The 23,066-nt window shown below is 37.9% G+C and overlaps 2 protein-coding genes across 2 annotated transcripts; one reads left to right on the top strand and one right to left on the bottom strand.

The window, feature by feature from the left end:
- Positions 1–799: 799 nt before the first annotated feature.
- On the bottom strand, positions 800–10,686 carry nop53 (NOP53 ribosome biogenesis factor). The gene is made up of 12 exons (XM_061719003.1): positions 10,443–10,686; positions 8,848–8,924; positions 8,620–8,722; positions 6,514–6,716; positions 4,306–4,361; positions 4,126–4,221; positions 3,838–3,939; positions 3,586–3,750; positions 2,548–2,723; positions 1,411–1,477; positions 988–1,064; positions 800–898 (listed from the first exon to the last, which is right to left on the bottom strand). The coding sequence occupies exons 1-12, from the start codon at positions 10,646–10,648 to the stop codon at positions 838–840; spliced, it is 1,389 nt and encodes a 462-aa protein (XP_061574987.1). The 5' UTR covers positions 10,649–10,686; the 3' UTR covers positions 800–837.
- Positions 10,687–12,083: 1,397 nt separating this feature from the next.
- LOC133442501 (uncharacterized) lies at positions 12,084–22,185 on the top strand. Its single transcript, XM_061720512.1, has 7 exons — positions 12,084–12,221; positions 13,138–13,281; positions 13,692–13,845; positions 13,936–14,054; positions 18,450–18,587; positions 19,329–19,482; positions 20,735–22,185. Exons 2-7 carry the CDS (start codon positions 13,154–13,156, stop codon positions 20,861–20,863), a joined length of 822 nt encoding a protein of 273 aa, XP_061576496.1. The 5' UTR covers positions 12,084–12,221; positions 13,138–13,153; the 3' UTR covers positions 20,864–22,185.
- The last annotated feature ends 881 nt before the right edge of the window (positions 22,186–23,066 follow it).

Below are 23,066 nucleotides of genomic sequence, written 5' to 3'. Positions count from 1 at the left end.
AAATCCGATCAGTAAAAAGCACTGGATGAGGTTGCTAGGGGACAAACTGATTCTGAGTCAGCAGGTTAATTCATCAGCAGGTAATTAGAATAAAATGTTGTTGGGATGATGTCCAGGACGTAGTACTCACTTCACCGAGTGAGAGGAGATAACCGACTTAAGCAGCTTCGTGGGTGGGTGGGGGCGGGGCTTTAAAGATCCCAAAAGGTGAAAGATTAGATTTTCACACTGATTAATGGATAAGAGGCTTTGGCACAGCTCCAGGCTGCATGGGACCAGCAGGACGCCGAAGGCAATTATGGTTTTAAGCCAGGCTGTTAGAATCAATCACCACACACCAAATTCCTAAAGCCTACCTGTCCAACTTCAAAAATAATAACTGTGAAAATGCTTTGTTTTCTGTTTATGACGGGAAAGAATTAAAAAACAGGGTTCCAGCTGCCGCAGTTTTCTCTTTCAGATGAAGATATCTTATGAAGTCTTATGTGTGTTTGCTCGTGTAAAGCTTCAGTCATTTTGAGAAGCTGATGTGTGGCAGCTGAAATAAACTGGCCCAAAACTGTGATGTTGACGGTAACATTTGGTGTGTCTGCTGACCCTGACACGAACCTTCACTCATGTGTGAGCAGAGAACTGGCACACTGACACTTAGCCCCAGCTGTACACTAAAAACCCTTTGATAAACTAATTCTCATAGGGCTCATGTTACATAACACACAAAGTAACTATAATTAACTGAAAGTTATATAAAAGCTGCAAAATGGAAGCAGTGAGAGGAAATGAACAGCACTCAGAAGGGTTGTTTTGTCATGCTTTATTGAACATCGGTGCAGGTGATTATGTGATCTCTTTGAAAGCCCTCTTCTCCGTGTACTTCACCTTCAGTCCCCTCTTGAACCTATAAGGCAAAGAAGAAAATACATTTTTACTCAGTATACACCTCATGAAACTAGACATCACCTCAAAGACCAAAGCAGACATCCTTACTTGATTCTCTCTCTGGGTTCGATGAGGTTCCTCTTCTGCAGACTCTTGAACCGGTCTTTGAGGACGCTGCCCTCTGGCTGCAGAAGCATGACATTACAAGATGTGAGCAGGGAAAGATGGGTCAGAAAATCCCCAGGAGACCAACGTAACTCCACCTTCACTACAAATCACTAAATCCCATTCATGCCACCAAGGCTGATTAAAAGGTACTATACAATCTCATAAAGGCAAAATGTGGAGGAAAAAAAAAAAAAAGGATTTTTTTCTGATTCCTGTAGAGAAAGTGGGTCATGGTCATATTAGGAGAGAGGATAAAGCTTAAAATGAGACGGTATATACCAAAGCAAAAGAGAAAAACTGTCATCACTGAAAGAGGTCAAGGTAGAAATGACAAATAAGTGTTAGTCAATGTTTGTGACGTACCTTGAGTCGTCGCAGGGAGCCCGCCAGCTCATCGCTCAGCTGAACCTCCATGTCTTGAGCCTGGAACCTGCCGTCAAGTAAGAAAAGGAAGCGTTTACAATGAAATATTTACTTCACTGCCAAACTGTTCCCTGCAGAAATAAGAAAAATGTGGTATCCTTGCTTTTAACGTTTCCATGAGTTGCAAGTGTAACAAAGTGGACAGAAAACATTTGAGCTTATTCTGAAATCCTCTTTCATGTTGGTGTAAAGGCACCAGAGACTAGGGCTGTTCGATTTTGCCCAAAAATAAAATCTCGATTTTTCTCTCTCAAAATCCGATTTTCGATTACGATTATTTTGTGAATTGAAAAAAGGCAAAGAAATGATTTCAAATATGCTGTTTTTTTATTGAACATTTGCCCCATTGGGCTTTAAGTTCAAACTTTGCCCTTATTAAACCAAAAATGAATGAATAAAGTGCAAAACTCTGTAAAATAAGTTGAAAAAAAGTTTTAAAAAATATAATAAAATATAAAGTTTTATCTCTGAAAAAATAAAATCAGCAAATCAGCACTTGCAAACATACAGTAAGTTATATTTCCAATTAAATAAAACAAGACATTTTCTAATTAAACTAAACTGGGTCTTTGCATGCTAAATAATAATGCAACCCATGAAAGAGGTAGAGGTGTGTAATGTCAGTCATTACATTTGCTATTCACATTTGCAAGTTTTTTGCAAGGAACACGAGCCGGTCTACCCGGTGGCATGTTACAACGCCCCCTCCTACACTAAAGAGCCTCTCCCATGGGGCACTTGTCGCAGGTATTGAGAGGTATTTCCATCAATCATTAATATGGTATCAATCATTAATATGTGTGCAGACAAGGTAAAAAAAAAAGAAGTGAAAAATCGATTTTACGATTTTCATGTTTTAACATCGTTCTAATTACATAATCGCGATTACGATTTAAAATCGATTAATCGAACAGCCCTACCAGAGACTGAATAGTCTGAATCATTTTCTCCCATCACTAGCAAACTGCCAGACATGTGAAAATCTTTTTACTGATCAACAGTCCTACCAGATCCACAGAAGGTTAAGATCATACACGGAAGGCTAAAAAGGGCTGTAAACGAGGGAAAAGTCCGTACTTGAGTTTGCCAAGGCGTCTGGGCAGAGCTTTCTGGGCCTCCTGCTTGGCCTTGCGTTTCACTACATTGGCCTTGGTGTCCAGCTCTTGCTGTTTGATGGAGGTCTTTATGGAGCGAAGCTGGAAGAGCTGCTGGTGCTGCTGGGTCTTGTGTTTGCCGGCCAGTCGCCGTTGCTCCTACAGCAGGGTTTAAAAGACAAGGCTCAGTACTTGAGACGGTGAGTAATGATGACATGACGACTTCTTGAAAACACTCTCTGGACGCCGTTACAACTTAAACTGTTAACAGGTTTCACCAGAAATTTAAGTAAAGACTAAGAGGGGTGATCAGCACTTATTGCGGGCCACAGGATGGTGTGTGTTTTAAAATCCTCAGATCCCAGGAGACTGTTCACACAACAGATTCCTGAGCTCCTATGTGTTGTCTTCACATTTCCATGAAGGAAATACTGGGAGCGCAAGGATGCAATCATCACAGGATACACACAGAAATTGAAACCATTTTCTGACGTCACACTCAGAAAGAAACGTTAAACTCAAAAGATGTGGATAACACTTTCAGAAACAAATAAGTCCAAAAAAAAAAAAAAAGATAATCACTTCTTTGTCCAACTAGAAGTAAACTCTAATGATTTACTTGTTGTACAAACTATATACAATGAATTTTTAAAGATTAACCCAGAAGGTTCCCCATGGAGCCTGTTTGAAGACAAATTATAACACAGAATAACCGAGGTCACTTTCTTTTTTTTTCTTTAGGGTTTTGTTCAATTACAGAATAACGGGGTAACCCTGAATGACAGGTAACAGAAATGCACCAACGGCGGATATGGCAGAGGGGAATAAGACATTGAAGAAGCCAATGGCAGAAGACAAAGTTGGGGGGGGGAAGAAAAGGGCATAAAAGAGTAAATCTTGGACAACAACTTAGACTCGCTGCCTATAGTGGGATTCTGGGCTAATTCCAAGCTCCTTTGTGTCAAACGTTACAGATATTTAAATGTCTTTGATCACGTTTTTTTGGTCATTATGTGCATACCTTCACTTTTTCTGCTCTCTCTCGTTTCCTCTGTTTCTCACTCTTCTTCGCAGCTACTGCGATGGCAGCCAATACCGTGTCTTCATCGTCCTCGTTAGGAACTGCCTCTTGTTGGTCATTCTCATCCTCCACCAAACCTTCCACCTGCTCATGCAAGACTGTTTCCTAAAAATAAACACAAACCACAGAGAAATTAAACCTGCGCCAGAACAAAATAAACCGTATGATGTAGGTTGTGATGACGAAGCGCACCTGTGTAGCCTTGTCTGCATGGTTGACAGCCACCTGTCTCTGGATTTTGTCTTCTTGCTTTTGTCTCTTGACCTCCACCTCATGGGCCTCCTGAAGAAGTGCCTGGGTTCACACAGAAAAGGTTAGCCGTTGCAACCTCCATCACCACAGAGAACAGTGTCCTGCTTTCTAGAGGTTGTTGCAAGATTGACGTAGAGAAGGTTTAACTACATAAATTCTACTTTACTAAAGATTTGCACATCTTAAAAGAGGGCACAAGTACCTTCAAGTGGAAGACGTTTGAGTTACCTGGTGGGAGAAGAAGTCTGGGTTGTAAGATCCTCCGGGAGCGATCACCTCCACAGCTGGGAGCACCGATGGCTTCTCATACAGTGCCTGTGGACGCTGAGGACACAACAATGACACATAAGTAATGCTGTCATGCACTTGCAGGAAAATAATATTCCTTTAATCTGTGGTTAATCTTACCTTAACATTCTTTTTGCTCATTTGTTGTGGATGGCAGGGACCAGCTGGATCTTTCTCTACATTCGAAAGACAAACTGGTTTTAAACATGTTGTGCAATACTATTAACTTTTAGTACATTTCTCATTTTAAAACAGTTTCCCCACCTTTGTATCTGACTGAACCCCCTTACCACCCCACAACAAAGACACGGCTCAGTTCAAGAGCACACCAACAGATTAAGACAAATACATGACCTTTACTTTTAATCTTTACTTTTACATTTATTGTTTACATTACAAGTCTGTTGGGTGACCATCTGTCACCTAAATGATCAGGCTGGAACATCAGAGCAGAAACAGTTGTGGTTAGTGACCAACACCTTATGGCCTCAGATAAGAGATTAGTGTTCGTACTGGTTCTACTGGACCTCGGTGCTGCTTTTAAAAGTGTAAATCAGCATTTTACTGCACAGGTTAACCATGTTGTTGGGATTAAAGGCACTGGACAAGGTTGGTTTAAATCAGATCTATCTGACAAATTCCAGTTTGCTCACGTAGACGAGGTTTCTCCTGCACAGACAGGGTCTGCTATGGTGTCCCGCAGGGTTCAGCGCTAGGGCCAACGCTGTTCAGTTTATACACGCATCTCTTGGGAACTATCATCCAGAACCACAACATCAATTTTCATTGCTATGCTGATGATAAGCAGATGTATTTATCAATGAAGCCAAATGAAACAGAACCACTAGTAAAATTTTAGACATGTCTTAAGGACATTGAGGCCTGAATGTCCACAAACATTTTGTTTTTAAATGATGATAACCCAGATAATGGATTTGTTTTTGGTCCCAAACACCATAAGAACAGACTATTATTGGTGTTATTTTCAACCCGCATTTGTTGTTTAAACAGCATTATTAATCAGGTTTGTAAGAGAGGGTTTTTTCACATCCACAATATTACCTAAGCTAGGAGCATGCTGTTCAAGGGTGATACTGGGAGAGGATGCCACTGTTTGGCTTAAAGGAGTTTTGTAACTTGCCATTCCTCAAGGGTCATGTTGTGGGTCTCTGAAAAAGCACCCAGAGACGATATGTATTGTGTGTGTGTATGTATTATATATAGCAGGGGTTCTTAACCTTTCTGACCTTGGGGCCCAATTTTTTCAGTACAGAGTGGCCCGGGGCCCATTAAATATTAACACTGTATAGCAGGGGTATTCAACTTTAAGAGGTCCATTTAGAGAAAATTTACTCAAGCGAAGGTCCAGAACATCATAATAAATATATATATAAATATATATATATATATATATATATATATATATATATATATATATTTATACATACATTCAAGTAGCCTCATAGTTGTATCAACATCTGCATCTGACTGTTATATTAAAAAAGTACATAATTGCCCATTAACATGTGTAACTTCAATTACACATATTTTTTTCTCTTAAAAATAAAATAGATTTTATTTTATTTTCCAAATGCTATCTTATTTTATTTCTTTACCAGCAGTTTGAATTTCCCCTTTTCTTTGTTAATTGTCTCAACACATTTTTATAATAAATGAATATAAACACATCTTAACAATTGAACAGTTTTGCAGTTTTTATTTCTTCCCCTTAATCTTATGTCCCCACTTTCTGTCGTTCAGTGAGAGAACTGAGCTCTAATTTCTCCTGACAGGACTTTAAATCTGGTCTGGATGGTGTCAGAATCTCATGCACATGTGAAGTTGCTCATTGGTGAGCCCGAGCGGCACCGACCTCCCCGGCCGCGGGGACGCGCCGGGATAAATGATCATGCCGCACTCGCTCGCTCTGGGCGCAGACCCAAGTAATCGATCCCTGATCCTGGCGGATCTAAACGTACTCTGTGCAAAATGAAGGATTTTCTCTATAAATACACACCATTTCTCTTACTATTACACGTACAGCTAGCTGAGGGTCTTCTTCTCCTCATATTTGGTCGGGAGTTGCTTTGCAGTCCCGCGGCCCCCATGTACAAAACTGATTTTCTTTCACGGCCCACTAGATGGCGCTCGCGGCCCAAGTGTGGGCCGCGGCCCTATGGTTAAGAATCATTGATATATAGTGTCTATTAAGACACTATATAAATAAAAGTGAACTTTTGTTTACATTAGTTCTTTTATTTTTAATAGTTTTCTTCATGTTATTGTTGCTGGTCATTGTTCTTTTTATTGTTGTTATGTTACTCTCACCTTCTTTTCCCCATATGTCATAATAAGCTCTGTCTGGGTTGTTGTTGGCCTCTGTCGCTGTGTTCTTGACTGTCTTGTCGATAGGTTGTCTGTTCAGCAGCCGTTTCTGTCTTCGGGGCACCACGCCTTTGGCTGCCAGATGTTCAGCCTTCTGGGCAATGCGACGGAGTTTCTTAGCATTTGGTTGCTGGTAAGCCAGCACACTGGTGGGGGACACACAAGAGATTTTTGGTTGATTATGAGAAGCTGGAGAATGTGAGAAAGCTTAGTGAAAACAAACATGATAAGGACTAAGAGGGGGGATCAGAACTTATTGCAGGCCACAGGATGGTGTGTGTATTAAAATCCTCAGATCCCAGGAGACTGTTCACACAACAGATTCCTGAGCTCCTATGTGTTGTCTTCACATTTCCATGAAGGAAATACTGGGAGCGCAAGGATGCAATCATCACAGGATACACACAGTCCACCAATAGCTGACAAATACAATACAGATTATTGTATTTTTTAAACTTTGAACATTTTTAAAAATGAAATGCTTTCATGGATACATTGTATAGAAGTTTGCTCCAGAACAGATCAATGTTTTCTCCATGAATTATTAATGCTCAATTCAGATAGCTCTTGCTTGAATCTGAATTTTTTGTGTGTGGCTGATTACATCGTCATTTAATTGACAACTATATCAGCCTGTAAATGGGTCCTGGTCCTCAAGTGACCCGGTACAGTGTGTCAATGGAAGTAGATTTGGATGCTATTTAAGTGCCAACTGTTTAATTTTAAAATCATTGTGTAGTGTTGTTCGGACTGGATATCTGATTCAAAACCCCACCTCAAAGTGGCCCAGGTCTGATTTGAAAAATAAAAAAATAACTTTATAAAAATTGATTTGTCATTTTTTGTTTAGACAATCATTTTTAAAAAACTGTCAAATATACGAAAGGACCAAAAAAAATCTTTTGCTTGCAGTCTGAGCACAGACTGACAGATATCTGTCGTTTTTCTCAACTGGGAACCTTTGTAAGGTGACTGCTCAACTACACATCTACGGGAGAGTCCTTTGGTTCCAAAGATGGTGGTTAAATGACACAAGCCCTGCCCCCCAAAGCCCAATCACCCACCTATCTTGCAAACCCGACCCTAGACAGGTCACCGGTGCAGACAGATTTTGTTACTGCTGTGGCTAAAAATGAAAGAATGGGAAACTGTGCAAAGGCAGGTAAGTATTTGATGAGGACCATCTTATACGGCTCTCCATTAGATCTTTGTTCACAGAATGTCACTCTCTTCATTGTGTCCCCATCCATTTAGACCTGGTTGTGTCCAGCCAAAATAACCACCAGGAGCATTTATTGGATGGCTGCCACACGGTGAATGTCACTTCTGTAATTTTAGAATTCACTTACAAGTCAGTTACAATGTTCAGCTCCTGGATCAATGAGTGAAAATGTTCATGGAAAAGGTTCCTGAACTTCATCTCAGTTACAGGAAGGTGGGGCTTTAAACAAAGAGAGAGAGAGAAAAAGAAGTTGTACATGAGGCATTTTATATGCCACCCCCCAAATTCTTCAGGGTGGGATTTTTTTTTTTTGCCTCCCACATTACTGATTGATCAGCTATTCTCTCTCTCCCCCTTTTTTGTTAAAAACAACAACAAAACACAGCCTTCTACCAGTCATATTTGATGTCAACATCAGGTCATAAATGTTAATTTTAAGTTATGCCTGTCTGAGAATGAGTTGTTATTGGTTATGAACAACATTCAGCCTCACGTAAATCACCTGAGAAAACAGAGTTGAGGCAGCATGACCTGTGACGGTTGAACAAGCTTCAAAATTATGACAAAAAAACTGTAAAATTACAACTTTTTATCCACATTGGTTATATTGTAGCGCACAAATGGAAAAAAAACTCAAAATGTTGTGGCAATGAACAACAGCATTAGCAGACTTTTGGCAAATCCGGCTGCAACGCACTTAAAAATGGAGATGTAACCGTGTAAAAAAATGCTAATTTTGAGGGGAGGAATGCATTTGCCAAACCTGAAGTAAACCTTGCTGGAAATGCAAAGGTCGCAAGGCTGAAATACTTTTAGTTTTTACTAACTCTTTAGGAGGTGGGATGATGGAGTCATGCTGAAGGATCAGGTCTATCCTGAGAGGACGGTGCGTTTTCCGTTTTCTCCCTTTTTCGTCGACGGGCTCTGTCACTACATCAAGAAAAGAGACAAAAAGAGTTTTCAAAAAGAGGATGTAATAAAACAAGCAAACCAGCAAGTTGGTTATAAGGATTTCATTTGCATCACTTCTGTAAGAACCAGAAAAAGATATTTACCCTTTGGCTCAGGTTTCTCTGGCTGTCCAAGATCTACGAAGAACAAACTGTCGTCTGACTTCTCAGACAACAAACCCCTGAAACACAGAAGTTCACCTCAGGTCAGGTATGAAGCTGGAATACAGATACTTCCAACACCTTTCTTTAACAGTTAATTCACTAGTATTTAATGCGTTACAGAGTAGGAAAAACATCATTATTTGTCCGGTAGGGGAAGGTGAGGTAATGTGAGACATCGGGTAATGTGAGACACCCCCTGTATCTAGGCAATGGTACACATTTGTGGTCAAGTGACCATCATGTTTTCAAGCCCCTCCCATTTCCCACTGGCTATGAAGAAAAAAACCTCATGGTGATTTGGTAAGCATGCTTTTTTTGATAAAAATATGTTTTTTGCATGAAAAAGTAAAATTTCTACCTATCAACTTAATCAACGATTGTGTCAAAACCAATTGATTCAGGTAGAAAAACTTATATGATCCATGTTCAATTTATTTCAATAATTAAACTAGATTATGGTGTAAAAGTTAATTTATTTCAATAATTCAACTAGAATATGGTGTAAAAGTTAACTTATTTCAATAATTCAACTAGAATATGGTGTAAAAGTTAATTTATTTCAATAATTCAACTAGAATATGGTGTAAAAGTTAATTTATTTCAACAATTCAACTAGAATATGGTGTAAAAGTTAATTTATTTCAACAATTCAACTAGAATATGGTGTAAAAGTTAATTTATTTCAATAATTCAACTAGAATATGGTGTAAAAGTTAACTTATTTCAATAATTCAACTAGAATATGGTGTAAAAGTTAATTTATTTCAATAATTCAACTAGAATATGGTGTAAAAGTTAATTTTTTCAATAATTCAACTAGAATATGGTGTAAAAGTTAATTTATTTCAATAATTCAACTAGAATATGGTGTAAAAGTTAATTTATTTCAATAATTCAACTAGAATATGGTGTAAAAGTTAACTTATTTCAATAATTCAACTAGAATATGGTGTAAAAGTTAATTTATTTCAATAATTAAACTAGAATATGGTGTAAAAAGTTAACTTATTTCAATAATTCAACTAGAATATGGTGTAAAAGTTAATGAAAATACGGTACAAATCGTGTCCCGTATTAGTTCAATACGGGACGCAACATTTTTTTCTCAAATAAAGGACAATTCCGTATTTTACGGGACGGGTGGCAACCCTGCTGTGGGGTAAAATGAGACAAATGGTTTTGAGGTAAAGTTGACTATTTATGTTGCTAGAAAACATCCTGAACTAATAGTACATGTGCAAATAGTATTGATATCATTTTAGCTTGCCTGGAGGGGAGGAAATGTAAAAAGTGTCTCACATTACCTCACTCTCCCCTAAATCTGCATAAATGAGGGGTTTTAAATGGATTTAGAGAACAGGAAAATCCAAATTAACCAGACAAGACAAACAAGACCAACTAACAATATATGGACAAAAACAAGTGTGGAGAAGACAAAAGGTGTGGAAGAATTACACGCTTCAGATGAGAAGGTAAACACTGTTAAAGAAGGAGTTTCGTATAAATATTAGACTGTATTCTCTCTGAACACTCACCCTGTGGTCCTCTCTTGGTGCCTGACATCATCTAAGAAGTCCTGTACATCATTTATATCGCTGTGTTTGTTCCAGTTCTTTTTCTTATTCTTACTGACACGTTTTCGCCGACTACTGACCAAGTCTGAAGGGGCTTTATTGGGTTTTAAAGTTAAAAATCCGGGTTGCGTTACCGCCACGCGTTTGAGCCGCCTGGCCGCCGCCATGTTGGAGGAGTGGAAGGGAGGGGGAGGGGAAGAAGAACCAAACAACAAGCCTCTTCTTCTGCTGATCAGAGGCCGCGCTGCTGCCCCCTGCTGGACGAAACCTGTAAAACACACAACATGAATTTGAAAGTAACTCAAGTATTTTATTACAACTTTTGGTCATATTTTACAAAGTTATAACAACTGTACCTTATTGGAAACTGAATAGGGATTCTGTATTTAATATGGACAACAATTGCGACGTTAGAGACTCGTGTTGGTTGGGGGGGCATGTTTCATTACTTTACAACATTAATATTATTATGTATACAATATTATTGGAATTTGTAAATATGAGTGCAAAAAAGGATTGCTTGCACTTTTATTAAGTAAGCACATGACAGTAAAAATTTAAAAAAAAATGTTTTTGCACTATTTTCAAATAAACTTCTACTGTAAGTTTCCTGAAATGGTTTTTAGTAAATATTTAATAAGTAACATCTTAAAAAACATGATTGGAAATAAGCTTGTTGTAATATATTACCTGCCCCCTGCTGGACGGCTCCTGTAAAACACACAACATGGATTTGAAAGTAACTGAAGTATTTTATTACAACTTGGTCATATTTTACAAAGTTATAACAACTGTACCTTATTGGAAACTGAATATGGATTCTTTATTTAATATGGACAACAATTGCGACGTTAGAGACTCGTGTTGGTTGGGGGGGCATGTTTCATTACTTTACAACATTATTATGTATACAATATTATTGGAATTTGTAAATATGAGTGCAAAAAAGGATTGCTTGAACTTCTATTAAGTAAGCACATGAAAGTAAAAATTGAAAAAACTGTACCTTATTGGAAACTGAATAGGGATTCTTTATTTAATATGGACAACAATTGCAACGTTAGAGACTCGTGTTGGTTGGGGGGGCATATTTCATTACTTTACAACATTAATGCCGCGTTCCATTTACCTCGGAAATCGGAACTGGGAACTGGGAATGGCAGCCATCTTGGAATGGTAACTCGGGGGTGGTGAAGCTTATCCCACTTTCCCAGTAGGAAATCCCACTATGAGGGGCGTTCCAGTTGAAAATTCCGACTGGGAACTGGGAAATTCCGACTTCCGAGGACAAATGGAACGCGGCATAATATTATGTATACAATATTATTGGAATTTGTAAATATGACTGCAAAAAAGGATTGCTTGAACTTCTATTAAATAAGAACATGAAAGTAAAAATTGAAAAAAAAAAATGTTTTTGCACTATTTTCAAATAAACTTCTACTGTAAGTTTCCTGAAATGGTTTTTAGTAAATATTTAATAAGTAACATCTTAAAAAACATGATTGGAAATAAGCTTGTTGTAATATATTACGTTTCGAGATGTTTTCACAAAAGTTTATCATGTTGGAACATGTGTAATATGTTTGTCCCAAATGCATCATGGGAAACGTGTCTCCACTCGCTTTCCATGTTCATTTCTTTTTTCTCCTTCCTACATTTTATGGTGAGAACAACGCTTAAAAGACCGAAGAGTACGTTCGCAATTTGAAGCCGAAATCATTCACTACTTTCTCAAAGGTACGAACCAAAATTTTGATAAGACTTTATATTTTCGATTAATCTCATTTTAGTTTGGTATTGATTAGTTTTTTCCGTGTATTTTGGGTGAAAAAGCAAACGCAGAGCAGCTATTATCTGCTCCGCCGCGGTGTCAGGGACCCGAGAGGCACTTTGGGTTGTGCTCCAATTTGATTCGAAAATGCGCCTAAACAGAGGGACCATCTGACAAATTTTTGCTAATTAATTGGTGCTCTGACATGTTTAGAACACTCTTCAAAAATGATATCTAACTTTCATGGTGCGGTTTTTTTAATCTTTCGACGTTTTTGTCATCACCCTCTCCGTTTGGTTCAACGATTTTCCTTCCCGTTTACATTCTTTAAGCCAGCAGCCAGCCATCATCTTTGGGTGTGTTGGTTTCCCGGCACTGGGCAGCCGGCGCGGGCGGGGTCGCTTGGTTTTTCTTTAAAATAGCTCATTCTGTGTGAAATGGCCGAGTTGTGTGGACATCCGGGGAACCTTGTGTGAAGAAACGAACGTACCCGCCTCGAATACGCAAGGGGCGTGGTTTGTTGGGCCAGCAGACGTTTGTGATTGGTCGAGAGGTCCGCGAAGGTCCCGCCCTACAGGCCCGACAACGGAATCTGATTGGTTATATCATAAAGAGCTCGGTTTTGATTGGCTGTCACTGCTGTCAGTTTTTACCCTACAGCCATTACATAAGCTGTCTTGGGTATTATTCAAAAAGCAAGACTTCTAATACAGTTCCCCCCCAGATGTTTACTGCTTTCATTAAAGTCTCTCACAGTGATGTTAATGTTATTTGTTTGTTAGTTTGTATTATTATTTTTTGCATTATATTATTAACTCTAACCCTGTTACAAGCAAAAAGAGAGATGTCATATTTTAAGAAAAATGTTGTTTTTGGTTGCAGGTGATCATTAGTTGCAATGGCCCGTACCAAGCAGACCGCTCGTAAGTCCACTGGAGGCAAAGCCCCACGAAAGCAGCTGGCCACAAAGGCTGCACGCAAAAGTGCCCCATCCACCGGTGGCGTCAAGAAACCTCATCGCTACAGGTGAGGACTAATAAAGTTACTCTTTGATCCTAGTAGAGGGTGCAGATTCCCTGTCAGATTGCAATCTTTGCACCTGCTCAGACCTGGTTTTGAAGGATTTACCTGTGTTTTCCAGCCTGCTAGAAAGTGGTTAAGCTTGTATATGAATGGCTTTTCTTTTTTTTTTTTTTAAGAATTTCTTGTTTTTTCTTTTTACAAAATGTATAGAGGAATATACCTCAAATGCAGCTCATGATCTCACACTTGTATTACTATTACTGTATTACTTTTAATGTAGTTGACTGTCTTAATAAGTTCAGTACTAAACTGAGAAAAAATTATTAAATTACACAAGAGATCAGTTGTGCATCTAATCCCATCTGAAATATTAATTGTTCAGTTATGTTTCCTGTCTTCTCCACTCACTCCAGGCCCGGTACCGTGGCTCTGCGTGAGATCCGTCGTTATCAGAAGTCCACTGAGCTTCTGATCCGCAAGCTGCCCTTCCAGCGTTTGGTGAGAGAGATCGCTCAGGACTTCAAGACTGACCTGCGTTTCCAGAGTGCTGCCATTGGAGCCCTGCAGGTCAGTGGCACATTATGCAAAATTGTTCATCTTTTACAATGTTTTATTACTTTTTCCAAATACTAAAATGTTTGATTCTGTCTTCGGCAGGAGGCCAGTGAGGCCTACCTCGTGGGTTTGTTTGAGGACACAAACCTGTGCGCTATCCACGCCAAACGTGTCACCATCATGCCCAAAGACATCCAGCTGGCGCGTCGTATTCGTGGAGAGCGCGCCTAAAATGTTGAAACATGATATTCTTTGAATTATTATACAATTTCAACTTGTTTCTCTCTCCTTCCTCTGTACTTGGTAGTTTGGTTTGAGATTATTTCATCTATATATCTATATATATCATATCCTTGTGATTACCGTAAATGTGTAATGTTGTCTTCTTTGGTGCTACAAGTAGCAGATTTTCTAGAGCAGTGTATCCATGTATGCTTCAAACTTTGAGTCACAGTAACACTCATCAGTTTCTATTAGTAGGCGCACAGGAATACCTTGTAACCTCAATGAATAAGGGGTTTTTGCAGGCAAGAATAGTGTATGATATGATATGGGCATAGGAAATAGCAAAAAGATTGACATTTTCATCTAACTACAGACACATGTTTAAATGAGTCTTTTTTTCTTTCGTAGAAATTAGTTGTAAAAGAACTGATTTAAACAAATTTCTTTTCAATTTACAATAAGTGTATTTCTACTGTGTATCACATAGGTTGGAACCTGGTTGTCAATTTAAAATGTCATTGCGCTATGATGACACTGCATGGTTTGTCAGACTACAAGCGGCATATATGTAGCAGATTTTTTTTTTTTCCAGCCACATCTTGTCTGGGTAATGATTTTTGTTTCTCTCTCAGGTTGATATGCTAACCTAATTTGTTTTTCTACTTTGTTTTTGATTCATGTTTTCTGTCATTTTTAAGAGCAAAATATTTGTACTCTGAGGTTCATATTAAAGCATAATAAACAGATACTTGTGGGTGTAAAAGCTAAGTGTTTACATTATTACACTATTTAAACTGAAATGATAAATCATGTAGCTGCTCAGCAAGAACAAACATCTGCATTTTTACAATTCCTATATTGTCACTACAGAAGAATATCCTTTATTCTTTTCATCAAGTGTATATTATAGTGGTCCTGTGATTTTAAACATTTCCCATAACTACAGAATAAGAACTTAGGAAATAAATCCCCCAAATATGGAAACTACATCAAGATAAACTATTCAAAAGAAAGATAAAAACGACAGGGTTCCTATGGGTGCTTGAAATCCTTGAATTTCAATGTTGTGTTTTCAAGGCCTGAAAAGTGCTTGAATTTTAGTTTAAGTGCTTGAAAGTGCTTTAAATTATAACTGTCTTTCACAAAATTGGGACCAGACTGTATAGTTTAGTTATTACAAGGAGAAATAAAATCAGTAAGATGAAACATAACTAGATGTTTACAGCACGATACAATGTACATAATTGTGATAAAAAGCGGAAAAGATAATTATAGTAGGCTATATATATTCCTGTAGATATTTTACCCCAGCGATAAGGTCAGTGGCGGAGCCAGAACATTTTCAGTGGGGTGGCCAGTATGGAGCCTGAAATAATTTGGGGGTGGCATAGAAATCACTATTGCAGAAACATAAAAAAGTTGAAAATGCAGCGCTATATGCTAACACTATACAAATTTACAAATGCACTGCCATATAGACTCTTTTAATTAACAGATTATTTATTATTCTATTTTCATATTCATACTTGTTTTTAAACTGTGTAGAGTTGAGTTGATAGATTGTTGCTGACTGCTGTATTTATGCTGTATGTAGGGCCCGCTACTGGGAAGTTACACAGAATTTCAGCTGTGATAAGGCATTCTGTTCCATTCTATAATACAAGTGTCCCAAACTACTGATTATAACTACTACTGTACTACCTTATCATAAGGTGCTTGAAGATTTTGAAAATTAACCTTGAAAAGTGCTTGAATTTGACCTTGAAAAATGTGTAGGAACCCTGAAACGAATAATATTCAGAAGTGCATTTTTTCTTTCAAGTTTACTTTATTTTTCACCATTAAATCAAATTATTATTTTTTTAAATTTCATTTCATTTATTCCATTCATGGTATATCTTCTTAATAATGTTGTACAAAATTCCAAGAAGAACACATTATCACCATGAAAGAAAAGGAGCAGGAAGAAGAAAACGTATGATACCTGCCCCTCTCTGTTAATACAATTACATTGACTTGCTGAACACCAATCTATCTATACATATATTTATAAACAAGAAAACAACCAAAAATACCACTCTTCTATCTATTTCTTTCTCTTCTTCTTTTTTGTAGGCACTTAACTTTTCTTTTTTAAACATTTTCTTAAGCTGATCCAAACTTGTGCAACTTTTCAGTTCCTTGCTTTGTCCATGCCATATTTTTACACCTGTAACAGAAATACACATTTGTTTTATGTTTAGCCTTGCAAAAGTATGTTTGAAATCAAATTTAAGTCTGTTATCCTCATCCTCCAATCTGAACACATTTTGTAACTGTTTTGGTAATGATCTATTTTTTGCTTTAAACATTATTTTTAAAGTTTGAAGTTCAACTATATCCACTATTTTCAATAAATTGTCATCAATTATGTTCAAACCCTTAACTTTTAAGTGCGCCTTCCTGTTCATACGTCACTTTGAAAACAAACATTCAATATTTCAAACTACTTCTACTTTTGTACCATCATTTTAGTTGATAGTTTTAGTTTAGTCACGGACGGACTTAATATTCATTTCGTTCAAACGTTGGTAGTAACTTCCCCTCGTGTTGCCCCGCTGTGCCTGAGCCGTAACCACAGTGATGAGAGCACTGTTGCATTGTGGGACACATGATTGACGCGGAGGCCATTTTCCCGCTGGACGCAGCTTCCTTTGTGGATACGAAGAATAAAACACAGACAAACCACACGCTGTCCACTTTCACTCCATTTCTCACGCGGTAAGTTTGTTTTAAACACTTCCTAGTTTTTTTAAATACCCTCATTCTCAAGTTTATTCCTACAGATTAACTGTAAAGCCGTCGTTTACCGCGGGTGATTACCTCGCCGGAGCGGCAGTGTTGTCAGCAGCCGCGCAGATGAGCTGAAATTCAGGTTCAAATTATGCGCCGGTTCAGCTCGGTCATACACAGCCGTTAGGGGCCGTTCACATCTCCTGTGTGTACCTATGAGTTCCTTAAACTGTTCTCTATGTTGTTCTCTTATTTTCCGATAATTGGGGAAGGCGGTTGTTTGACATTTTGAAGTTGTTTGTGTGCCACTCGCGTCCCCCTCGCTCCGGGTTTTCATCCCGTTGCTCATCAACCCGCCGCCATCATCAGCGAGGGGGCGGGGCCTCGGGCTGGCAGGCAGCCGGAGGCCCCGCCCCCTCGGTAAACCCGGCGCGCTGATTGGCTCGTAGGTTTGTTTTTTCACACGCTTTAGTCCACGAGCCAATAGGATCACAGTTTGTCTTTTGATTGACGTTTTTCGGGCTGATCGTAATCGGGAATGCCTTGTTTGTTTATTTACTGAAAGGTTGATTTAATAGGAGTGGCCGGTTACAGTTTGAAATGTTTTAAAACACGCTGATGCGAGTAATAGTTTAGTGAGCTGTTTTTTGTTTTGTTTTTTTTTATTTTATTTTATTTATTTTTTTTTTATTTTCTTTTTATTTATTTATTTTCTTTTTTTTATTTTTGCGTAATTAATTCTTATCCTGCTATAATTTTATATCCATTTATTTTTTATTATTATTTATTTTTATTTTTATGTTTCTATGTTGGAGGGGTAAAAAAAAAGGGAAAAAAATCTTTGACTTGTGATTTTCTTTTAGTGATACTTGGTACACTACGGTCACTGAATGTAGTGATCTATTGTTTTTTTTTCTTCAAAATAGTTATGAAGATGTATGTACCATTGTTACTTTGGCTATTGATCTCAATAAAAAAATTTATTAAAAAAAAAACCACGCTGATGCAATGGTGTTACTGAAGCCTTTGATTAGTTAGTGGAAGTGTAATCTAAAATAGAAGATTTATGTCGTACTACTATACGTACTCGACCGGAGAAAATCCAGAAATGAAGCAAGCATCGAGTGTTGTTTTTCCCTTTCCATTTGATTGTATCAATACAGTGTAATACATCTGAAAAAGGCTTAAAAAGACACACATTTTCCTTTGTTGTGGCAAAACCATGGTCATTGTAGGGGTAACTACTGGGGAAAATAGTCACTTGAATGCATGATTTATTTGTTTTACTTTAAAAAAAAAAGTGTTGTGCTTCCGTGAGTGTTTGAACTGAAAGTGTATCAGCATTGAAGACTATTTCCTGAAACCTGGAAGTGTTTGTGTTTGGGCTCTCATGGATTGGCATGCTAGATGTGTAACTTTGTCATAAATTGTAAAGGAAAATTAATGCAATATAATTTTACTCCAATGTCTTCTTTGCAATTTTGCTGAAAGCTCAAATCAGAGCTTGAAATTCTGGTGAACTATTGAAGACTTGCAGTTGTTTTTGAATTATTATGTACATATAAAATAAAAGCTGCTTAATTAATTTGTCTTATTTTCCTTATTGTCTCCAGGTGATCTTTAGTAGCCATGGCCCGTACCAAGCAGACTGCCCGTAAGTCCACTGGAGGCAAAGCCCCACGAAAGCAGCTGGCCACAAAGGCTGCACGCAAAAGTGCCCCTTCCACTGGTGGGGTCAAGAAACCTCATCGCTACAGGTGAGACTGACAAAAACAACTCTAAGCCTTGTGCTTTTATTTGTTTATTTATTACATTTAAAACATTTTTTTTTTTTTTTTAAGTTCATGTTGAAATCTTAAACTGTAAGCGTCTATTACAATACATATTGTCTCTAGGCTCTTTCCAAAGATCCAAATGACCCCTGACCAATTATTATATAAACAATGGCAGGTAAAAAGTCACCTAGAGGGAGAAAAACCTTAAGCCAAACAGTTGGAAGTCAAAACTCCCCTATAAGATGGAAGAAACCTTAAGCAGGAACTGGCTCAAAAGGGGGGACCCCAGCTGAAGGCCCACCAGGTGGAGCAGGAAAGGGGAGATTAAAGAACAGAGAGAGGAGAAGCACAGTTATATTGCATGAGCTTGAAAACTTAAGAGTTTTATGTACATATGACTGATGCATGGTAAGTTGGTATACTACAGGGATGACTATATAAACAAATGTAGACAGCAGACAGGTGGTCAGAGGATGGGACTGCAGGTCAGGATGCAGCTCTGGAAACTCTGGATACAAACCCTGTATACATATAAACAGGTGTAGACTGTTTTTATTAAGAGAATATTGGATTTTCAAAGCAAACCATTTAAAACACCATTTAAAGAAAAAACAAAAGGAACTGCTTTTGTCGTCATCAATGTAAAAATATTTTCAAAAACCAAGCTTTACTTTTGAGATTTTCTGCCACTACTGCACTTTTTAATTCTTATGTTATTTGTAGGCCCGGTACCGTGGCTCTGCGTGAGATCCGTCGTTATCAGAAGTCCACTGAGCTGCTGATCCGCAAGCTGCCCTTCCAGCGTCTGGTGAGAGAGATCGCTCAGGACTTCAAGACTGACCTGCGTTTCCAGAGTGCTGCCATTGGAGCCCTGCAGGTCAGTGTTGCAACTGTTGTCTTGGCATAAAAGGGATTTTTCTGTGGTAATTTTATAAAAAAAAAATTATACAAAGATATACCAAAACACGGCTTAGAAAACAGATGTGACATGCTCAATACAACCAAAATGAAGGGACACACACACACACACACAAAAAATGTGAATGAATGAATGTGCTTCATTAATTGTGTGTTGTCCACTTGGGGGATGCAGTCTCAACTACCGGTACTTTAAACTACTTTAAGTCTGATGGAGAATTGTCTTCATTGGAGACATATTTTGGTCTCTTTTTTTTTCTTAAAAAAGTTGACCCAGTCTTCACAATTCTTAATAAAATATCTTTTAACAGGTTCTGATCAAAATACCATAATGATGTTTTTGGACCTTCATATTTGTCAGATGGTGGAGTGAGATACTCAACTCCACCCACCTCTTTCATGCAACAGATTTCTCAGTTCTAGACAGTGCAGCATAATGTGGAGTTGGGTGGAGAGGCTTGACAATTTCACTTTTGTGATGCTGCAAAGTGTCGTGGTTACAAATTCTGTTTTTTAGTTTGTACTAGTGATGCACCGATTGTTCGGTAACCGAAATTGTTCAGCCGAAAATGGCAAAAAAACACTTTCGGTGTTCGGTGGAATAAGTGGGGAAAAAAACGAACAATTAATAACGGCGTTTTAAAATAAGGAAATAGACTGGCCACTCCGTCCCGTAACGTTGCGCACTACATAAATCGTTGGCCAACCAAAAACTAACCCCATAAGAATTTTACCTAACATTCACCATGAGGTGGAACCAAAACAACATAATGCTGGGAAATTAAAAAAATTTCATTTTTTTATGTTCAATAAATATTTTCTACCTTGTAATTTTGTAAAAGATTTATTTCTTTGAAAAGCATGCCTAAATCAAATGTATTTCATTTATGCAATGGTGAAAAAATTGGCAAAATAAATGAAAAACTGCTGAAGAAACATGTTCGGTATTGTTCGGTATTCGGCCAAGTGTTTATTATTATTTTCGGTTTCGGCCACAAATTTTAATTTCGGTGCTAGTTGGTACTCATTTTCACAAACACAAATATGTTCATCTCTCTTCATCATCATTTTTTTGTATATGGTATGTTTTTGGATAATAATAATCTAGCTTTAAAATATCATAACAAATGTTCCCTTGACAAGAAATCCAAAATATAAGTAATCAGTCACTTTAGCAGTTCTGACTCTTCTTGTTCCTCCTGTTCCTGCAGGAGGCCAGCGAAGCCTATCTGGTGGGTCTGTTTGAGGACACCAATCTGTGCGCCATCCACGCCAAGCGTGTCACCATCATGCCCAAAGACATCCAGCTGGCACGTCGTATCCGCGGAGAGCGCGCTTAAATGCTCTCTTCCTATTGATCTTTCTCCTTTTCACCCCTTCCTGTCCTACCGTCACCATTCTATCTATCCGTCCCTTTTCCCCTCACCTCTCCCCTCCCTTTTCCCTTTCCCTTTGTTAGTAGTGTGTAGAAACAAACTGATTATATTATAATTAAAGTGTATAGATGTGTTTTTCTTAGTGCTCTGGGCAGCAAACTTCTAGGTACTCTCTTTTTGTGCATGTACCAACTCTGGTGATGAGACCTCCTCAAGCACACATTTCCTAGTTTGCACTGTTTCTGATTCAGTGGGAGTGCATCGTTTGTGGATACAATAAGGAGAAACATGGACAATAACAATGCAGATTCAGGAGGGACAAACAGGAGAAGAGGATGGCTATATTTCTGCTGGAGGGACTGAGGTCTCCTCTCTGCAGCAGGGTGCTAGAAGAACTTGCCTTCTCTTCTCCTGTTTCTTGTTTTCAGCTGTGATGCAGAGATGAGGCTTAACAGCTGGAACGTCTGTCCCTGTATGTGTCTGCATGAGTGTTGGCTCTAATCACCTCAGCAAATTTCTACACAGTCCATCAACATTTATACGTACCATACTGAACATTGCTGTCATTTTTCTTTCTCTTTTTTCTCATTGCAGTTAAGTATCACACTTTACTTTTTTTTCTTACCGTTTGTAGATGACAGATGAGGGGGATGAATCAGATTAAATCACAGAACAAAAAAAGGCAGATAAATAATATTTTTTCTACTGAAATGTGATGCTACTGACATGTTTCTGACACCAGAGTTTGATCCTCCTGAAATGACAACAGGATCAAACTAACACTGGAGTGTTTGACCTTCCCCGTGTTTATGGTGTTCAAATTGGTTTTATCCAATTAATCAAAGCCAAAGTTTAAGAGCTAAAGAATGGTGTCAGATTCTTTTTGTAGCAGTAGCTCTTTTTAAAATAAAGAACCTTTTTATAGCGAAGGTTCACAGAGGTTTGTAATGTTATCTAAAACCAAAAGTTATCAATGTGTAAAAATGATTTTTTTTTTTTAAACAAAATAATCAATTCAACTGACAATATATCCTAAATTAGTGTGACAACTTTTTTGTGTACATCCCCCTGTTTTTTTCCCTCTGATCACTTGATCATCCGTGTACCTTTTCTCAGGTTGACTTGTCACGCCCTTTTAACTTAATTTTTAGTTTTTGTTCAATTTGATTTTCTTTCCTTTTATTTTTGTTCTTTTTTTGAGTTGTTGATGATATTGTTTCATTTAAACTATGTTTGTAATTTCCAGATTTGTCATATAAGATGGTAATAAATGGATGTTACACACACTCCTCTGTCCAGAAGTGCTTAAAATACACAATCATCTCATTCTAACATGTTTTATTTCCTAATGGTTAAATAGACAAAGACAAAAGATTTGGTTTTGATGCTTTTTTTTCTTTAAGCACCTAATGCACTGACATTTGAGGTGTCCTTAGCTCTATCTATTTACAAGAAGTATTCTGGGATGGCGTGGGCACAGTAGAGAGTTAATGTAAGACCCATTTTCACCTACATGCTAAAAATACATAATTGGGAGTAAAACAAATTAAAAGTAAGTTATACTAAACATTAGATGTCTAAATAATATTGTTAGGTTTATACACTTAACATTTGTATCATCAAACTTTCTGGAGACAAAAAGAGACACAACAACATTTAAATGACTTGCGCAAGGAGAGCAGTCGAGACGTGTAAGATCTCCAACATACTCTGATTTGTCTCTGCTGCTTTCTTGCTTTTACCCTAGATTACAGAGCTGACTGTGCCCCTAAAGGGAGGGGGAAAGGGAGTGGTCGCAGTCAGTGGACAGGTATAGATTGTTTTTGTTTAGCAACAAGAAGTTTCCTCTTCTCTGCAGATTTCTGCTTTATGCTGACAAACAGGAAACTTCTTGTGCAGCACTTTTTAATCACTTAAGACAGCATTGTTTTATCAGTGTGTCACAGGCATAAGCAAATTATATAATATTTAAATAGCCATTAAAGTGAATATAGATGTAGTTGGAGAACATGTCAGGGGACGAGCTACTGGGCCATAAATGTGCTGTTGTTCAGACCAGCTCATGTTCACACACTGAGATTCCTGCACCATTGATGGCTGCAGCCTGTCAGGAAAAATGAGAAAAGGGTTAGTTTTTTTTTAAATTATTTGTTATAAATCCTTTATA

This window comes from Cololabis saira, chromosome 4 (genome assembly GCF_033807715.1).
Source record: "Cololabis saira isolate AMF1-May2022 chromosome 4, fColSai1.1, whole genome shotgun sequence".
In the NCBI taxonomy this organism is placed as follows: domain Eukaryota; kingdom Metazoa; phylum Chordata; class Actinopteri; order Beloniformes; family Belonidae; genus Cololabis; species Cololabis saira.
Note: the sequence above shows the minus strand (reverse complement) of the source record. Positions and strands in the feature narration are given on the sequence as shown.